The 7118-nt window shown below is 46.2% G+C and overlaps 1 protein-coding gene across 1 annotated transcript; it reads left to right on the forward strand.

Moving 5' to 3' along the window:
- Window positions 1-5367: 5367 nt before the first annotated feature.
- LOC127328424 (very-long-chain aldehyde decarbonylase GL1-9-like) lies at window positions 5368-6000 on the forward strand. Its single transcript, XM_051355024.2, has 2 exons — window positions 5368-5394; window positions 5495-6000. The coding sequence occupies exons 1-2, from the start codon at window positions 5368-5370 to the stop codon at window positions 5972-5974; spliced, it is 507 nt and encodes a 168-aa protein (XP_051210984.1). The 3' UTR covers window positions 5975-6000.
- Window positions 6001-7118: the final 1118 nt, after the last annotated feature.

The following is a 7118-nucleotide window of genomic DNA, read 5'->3' on the forward strand; positions in this document are numbered from 1 at the left end:
GTTGCATATTAGTTGTTCCTGAGTTAGCATGTACTATACTAAATTAGAGACAACTAATTGAATTATGGATAAAATTGTAACCTACCCCCTAATCAGTGCGGATAGGGATAAACCAATCTAGAGGTTAAATAAATCTGGAGTTTTTACCGCCAAATCTCTTTACAACAAATCGCATGCACATTTGAGGAAAAAGACATTCAAACATCTCTGGAAAGCAAAAATCCCTCCTAAAATCAGATTTGGCTTTGGTTATATTGGCATAAAGCAATTGCCACAAAAGATAATATGAGGAGGAGAGGTTGGCAAGGAGAATTTAGTTAGAGTATAGGTTTTCAGATGAACAAGAAACTATTCACGATCCCTTTTTTTGCTTGCTCTGCTGCAAAGTACATGTGGAGTATTGTGCATGCGATTACAATGAAATAAAAAAGTTAAAAAAATATACAAGGCTGGACAGTTGTTATTTCCTGATATATGTTGGTACTTTTACCGATGTTGATTTTTTTTTTTGAGGGGAAAGACATACGGCACATTTTATTTAGAAGCCAACATAGTTACATCATCCAGTACAAAAGGAATAATAAAACTAGGTGGAGCATCATCCCAACTTACTACAGAATTTGATTCAAAAGAAAATTTACCGATGTTGATTTACTACTCCCTCCGCCACGTTAAAGGCAGTTCATTGTCACTTTTGCAATAACCCCCCTGTACATCCTAAGTGTTCTAAATCTAGGCTTCAAATTAAACTTCAAAAACGGGTTCTTCTTCGTCGCTGTCGATCGTCAGCTCCGTCGCCGACCTGCTTCCTCGCACGGACGCCGGCCTAACGCGAACGCCACGGCCGCACGCTAGCATACCGCAGACGCCCACGAGCTCCCGGACTCCATCATCTAGGACGCGCACGAGCTCGCGGACCCCACCATCGCCACCATCGTGAACGCGCAGGAGGTCGCCACTGGCACTGCTGGACGGGGCGGCTCGACCTGGCGGCCGATCGGCCTGCCAGCCGCGCTCGTTCATACGTTGGCGCCGCTCCGGTCTTCTTTCTCCCCAGCCTCCGCAGCTCCCTCGCCGTCCGCCGTCGAGGAAGGAAGTCTTGCCGCCGCGGCCAGAAGAAGCTCGCCCTGCGTCGCCGCTACGGCCAGAGGTACCTGCGCCGTGACTCGTTGCGGCGTCCAGAGGCCTCGCCGCTGCTCCCCTGTTGCTCGCGCGCACCTCGCCGCTGGCCTAATCGCGGCCTCGCCTGAGCTTGTCCTTGTCGTCCTCCCTGCGCCGCCAGTCCTCTGCTCCACGGAGTCTCCTCGTCGACAGCTCGCTGGGGCAGGGCCGCTCCTCCTCCTCGGATCAGCTGCAGGAACCAAGCAAAACTAGCAGCGCCTACTCTGCTCTGTTGCTCGCCCGAGGAAGGTGATGCTCCCGTTTTCTGAAGTATAAGGTACAGATTTAATCCTTTGTGCAATGTTGATTGAATAACTGAAGCACCGCATTTATATTTATAAAACAAAATTGCAGTACCTTCATATTTCTCTGTGAATATGCCCTTCCAAGTTCAATTGCAAGTATTCCTGTGCATGTTCTTGTTTTGAAGTTTGCCATCATCACTTGTCACTCTAGCGAAACGGTTGGTGAATAATTCAGTTGCGAGTATTCTTGTGCATGTTCTTGTCAGCTGCGATGCCGAAGCCCGACTTTCACTGTCAGTCACGGACTGAATTGACACGGTTGGTGAAGAATTAGACGACTCCTCTGTCTCTGATATATTTGCAACCAAGCCTAGTTCAGGAATTCCAACATCCACCTCAAGAGGTACTGCTTGATTGTTATCGGTTCAGTCTCTTTGTCGTAGCTGCCGCCTGAATTCCACTGTCCAGTGTCCCCCACTGCACAACACCAATACACGGAGACATTTCCAAACATCAGTTACTCTTATACTTACACGTCATGGCAAACTGAATTTACAGGAGTTCATAGTAAGGGTGTGTAAACCTGAAGTGGGAGGCCGAGTAGCCTCCGAAAAAGACAGTTGTTTTCTTGGGAGTCACATTTGAATCAACCCACTTGGCCCAAGTGTTTAGATCTTCCTGATAGTAATCTTTCTTGTAACACATTTGACATTGGAACAGTAAGAACGACTAAATCTCCCGGCTTCTTGTCAAAAAGTCCTTTGAACTGTTCCTTGCCTTCTTTTCAATTTCCTTTGTTTACACAACAAATGTTAGTTACAGGTTCTGAACGGTACGAGTTATTCATGTTTCGTTGCATACCTGTTCCCTTTGTTTAAGTTTAAGAAGGGCAGTTGTAGCATCAGGCTCTGAAGACATGTCAAAACCCAATCTTGGGCCCTCCTCTTCTTCTCCCCGCTTGATGCATGCTGCGAACACAGCAGGTTACTGTGAGAGTGTTGTTTGTTTATTTGGAACTGCAAACACAGTACATTTGCACCCTGGCTACCGTTACTGTGTGAATGCAATGATGAATTATTAAAAACTTTAATGGGAAACCCTCGGAGTGTAGAGTTACTAGTTATTTTTCAATAAAGAGAATATATTAATATCAAGAAGATATTAATTACACCCACCCTATGCAACTACGCACTACTTTAACGGTAATACGGATACACGTAGCTAAAAAGTAAAGGGAAAACTAAGAAAAAAAAATCCCGCTACGGTGTTTCAGCCCTTGCACCAACAATACATCCACCCAAGACAACACCTGAACTCCAGGCTCTTCAAAAGCGACGCCTCCAAGAGAAAAATAGTGCACAAGCGTCGTCATTGTCCGATCAAAAGATCTTAGGTTTTCACCATGAAGATAGTCCTCGCTCTCAAAACAATGCATTCAACAAGGTCATTGCCATACATAATCAATTAAGGCCAAGCCTTGGATTTTCACCCTGAAAGGTAAGACTCTAAATTTCACATGTGTTGTCACCCCGCATTGTATATTGTTGCTGACAACCAGAACACCAAACAAGTCCCTCAACATCACAGAGACTCGAACCTCCATTGCTAGTCCTCCAATCTGGCTTTCATGATATTGTTCGCCTCTGATTTTCACCATGCTGAGAATGTCATCTGATGGCAACACAGAACAGAGCTTTGCGTCGCTTCCTCCAGAACCAAACGGTCGGAATAAAAGCATGGGGCGCACGACCGAATACCACCCGATCCAGCAAACTTCAGCAAAAGATGCGTTGCTCCATTCGCCGGTGGAGCCTTCCCGAACTCATCACTCGGGCTACATGAAGAAGGATCGGCATCCAGAAAGTCTTCATCTTCACAAAAAGAGGAACCCTAGGACAACCACCTTTATGCTCCGAAGCAGATGAGCATGCCCCAACACCGCCATCTGCTGGCCAACGACGACAAACGAGGACTCGGTGGACGGCGGCCAAACCGATGCCACACCATCAACACCCCGCAACATCGTCACCCCCCTCGCGCCACCAACCGAAGACGGTGATGGATCTAGGTGGGCACTAGATCCAACAGCCGCTACCACCATCCATTGCTGGTGGCGTGGAGGGAGAAGCCATCGCCGCTCGTCCAGGGTCTCCGCCCTGAACGCCGTGCACGTCGAATCCAGCAGCCGCCGCCACCACCAGCAACCCCCCGAGCACATTTGGCGCCAGGGCCCACCGCCACTATGGCCGGCGCCGACGGCAGCGGCGGAGGGCGAGAGGTCATGGGAGGGGGGCTGGCGGCGCTAGGGTTGAGGCCCCTGGCGTCACCCTATAGAGTTCGTTATGTTGTCTTTCCGGGGTTAGTTCCTTCAAGGTAGTTCAGGCAAGGGAAGTAAGTGTTTGCTGTGAGTTAAGGATTGGACACGATGAGGGACACCCTTGCAAAAATTGCTACACACAGATTGCTACTGTTGCTGAAAGTTAACTCTGGAGAACATACCTGGCAGTGGAATTATGACAGTTTGAATCAGCGCAATTTCAATTCAATATGCTTGTGAACAGAAAGGTTATTTTTGTTCTGAGTGATTGTAGTTGCATCTAATAAAAATGGACCACCGCCATAAACATTGCAGGCTTGCAGAACAAAACCATAGTTAGGTTCAGAACTTCAGATGGCTTTGAAATTGCCAGTAATAAAGCAGCGGCATATATATTATCCTGAAGATAACGGATTTGCTATGTCCCAGTTGATTGAGATTTTTTTAAGTCTCAGTCACCCATAAAAAATTGCTTCGCACTTTTCTATTAAAAGGTGCAAATGCACTTTTCTGCCAAAAAAGTACAATTGAACCAAGTTACACTTTTCTTTAAACTGCAGTTGCACTTTTCTTAGATGACTGAAACTTAAGAAAATCTCGGTCAACTGAGACGTAGATAAACCCTAAATATAATATGTAATAGTCAAGTTTCATAATTCACCATTTTTTAGTTCTCTTGATTGCCCATAATATTTCTGCTTCTGGGTGCGGAGTTGATCCTTGTCTTGTACTGGTACAATCTTCTAAGATAAAACAGTCTGCCTATTCCATGGCGCAGAACTCACAGATCCCTAACTCCTTCCAACCACACTCAGTTAGATACATTTTGTATAAAAGTACTGTCATGCTTCAGCAGCCAATATAATACATCTCATGATCTTTCCCGCCTGGTTATCATCATAGTATCTTGCGAATTCTTGATCAGTAACAATCAACCGGATAAGGTCCTTTTGGAGCGTCCTTTTGGAGTTGTTGCTCTTCGGAGGTGTCTAGCGTCGGTCGAGACGCGGCTTTGTGTGTTTTAGCTTAGGATAGGATCCTTTGTGTTGTTGTTGTTTTGTCTGGTGGTTGTCTTCGAACTAGTCGGTGTGGTGTGTGTGCTACTTGTGGTAGCGTGTTCTTGTACTCAAACCTCTGTCCTCTGCCTTCTATAAAGATATGATACGCCGTTGGCGTACTCTCTCGAAAAAAACAATCAACCGAAGTACCGGAAGTATGTACATTTGGGGGCAGTTGCCAGCTCAAGTACCCATCTAAAATCTGACGCCGTTTGAGGTTGTTTTGGCTCAAATACCACCTATTCCCTGACTGGCTTACCCTGGAAAACTTCTGAATCTTCTTTCACATATAGACTTGGGAGCATTATTAACATCTCCGCTTTAAAGTTAATTTTCTCAAAATCTCTGCTCCGTCTGTAATGATTGGGCCTCATAATTTTGCATATGTAGTCATGTATGATCTGTAAATATTCAGACATACTCATCTTATGTTCAGTCCTTGTCCCTAGCTCTGTCCAGAACCACCAAACGCTTGGCTATTCCTGCAGGCAAAATAAGTCAATGAAGAGGCAGTGCTCCTGCCGGTTGCTCCAAAAAAGTCACCGAAGCTCAAGATCGAGCGGGGCCCACATAATAAAGGGTCCACATGTCAGTTACCCAAAGTCACGGCAAAGTCAGTCTGGCAAAGTCACCGAAGCTCAATCCGCAAAATAAGTCAATGGTCTGTGGAGCATTGGTTGTTGCATCAGGTCCTTGGCATCGGGAGAGTCTAGACTCTGGAGTTATGTTTGCTGGTGATGGGCACATGGAAATACTTTGTGCACCGCTACATGCACCAGAACAAATTCCTCTATCGACATATCCACTCGCAACATCACCGTTTGATCGTTCCTTATGCCATCGGGGCTCTCTACAACCACCCACTAGAGGGGCTCCTTTTGGACACTTTGGGTGGTGCTATGTCCTTCGTTGTCTCTGGCATGACGCCAAGGACTGCCGTGTTCTTCTTCTATTTTGCTGTGCTCAAGGGTGTCGACGATCACTGCGGACTCTGGTTGCCATACAACATCTTCCAGAACTTGTTCCAAAACAATACCGCCTATCATGATATCCACCATCAGCTCCAAGGCACGAAGTACAATTACTCCCAGCCGTTCTTCTCGGTCTGGGACAGGATTCTAGGAACCCACATGGCCTACGACCTAGTGAGCCGGAAGGAAGGGGGCTTTGAAGCAAGGCCGTTGCGAGACTAGCTTTGAGCTCATTGAAGTGTATAGAACTCAAGGTTTTAAATAGCACCCAATTTCGCCGGTTTTAGCGCGCAATAGCGGATTTGGACCCTCCACGCTATATTTGACAGAAAATGGTCGCAACAGTGCTAAACACGAAATAACACGCTAAATAATGCTAAATCGCGCTAAAACACATAACACGTAGCGGCGCTAAAACGTTTAGCTGCAAAAAACAAAGGTCCAAAATTGCATGCCAACCCATCCGTCCAAAAGTCCAATTTCCCCAACAAAGTTAAATACCTAAAGCCCGTATACGTGCGGCAAAACCTAGCCTAAATCCCTGTTTAGCAGTTCCGCATGGAAGCGACGGCGGCGGCTGCCTCTTCCAGCATGACGGCGGCGTCTGTTGCTTCCTCCCACATCGGCTACTTCCTTCGACTCGGATGTCGTAGACGCCTTAGAAAAATCACCCACCAGGTTAGAGCTGACTAGAACCTCCTCGTCATCCTGATTTGTAGATGCGTAGATGTATTGAACTATTGATGTGTAGTTCTTCCGATTATGAATGAGTGCTTTCACCTTTGTTGTTGCGTCCTTGGCTCTAAATCATAATGTTAGTATGTGTTAAAAAATATTGTCTTTAATTTGGTCCCGAGAATCTATTTTGAACAATTTGGTTATGCAATTTGTCTGCTGGACAAGATTTTAGTTGCCGAAATCCTTAACATCTGCATGTCTTTTTGCAAAACGCTATTTAATATATAGCGCGTTATAGCGCGTTATAACGTGAATAGCGTTTGGAGAAGATCCTCGCTAAATGAAATAGCGCGCTATTTAAAACCTTGATAGAACTCCAGCGACCCAGCAGGATGTACAAAAATGCTCTTCCGCTCCCTTCCTCGTGATCAGCAGCTTATAAGATGATGAAGGCATTCCAGTACCCCCAGCTCCTTTTTCTTTTTCGCGTCTCGGCGGAAAGCCATTCGGTAGTGGAGAGTGGAGAAGACTCTGAAGCTATTGGATTGTGTGTTCTTTTTCCTACAGTTAATCTAGTAGGAGCGCCCACCTCAAACGGAGAAATGATGTTGTCCCGGGCATGGGAGGTCACGTGCATGTTTCTACCACTGATTCTCTGCTTTAAGATTTGTGCCACACAGTGTTACCA

Source organism: Lolium perenne, chromosome 2, assembly GCF_019359855.2.
Source record: "Lolium perenne isolate Kyuss_39 chromosome 2, Kyuss_2.0, whole genome shotgun sequence".
In the NCBI taxonomy this organism is placed as follows: Eukaryota; Viridiplantae; Streptophyta; class Magnoliopsida; order Poales; family Poaceae; genus Lolium; species Lolium perenne.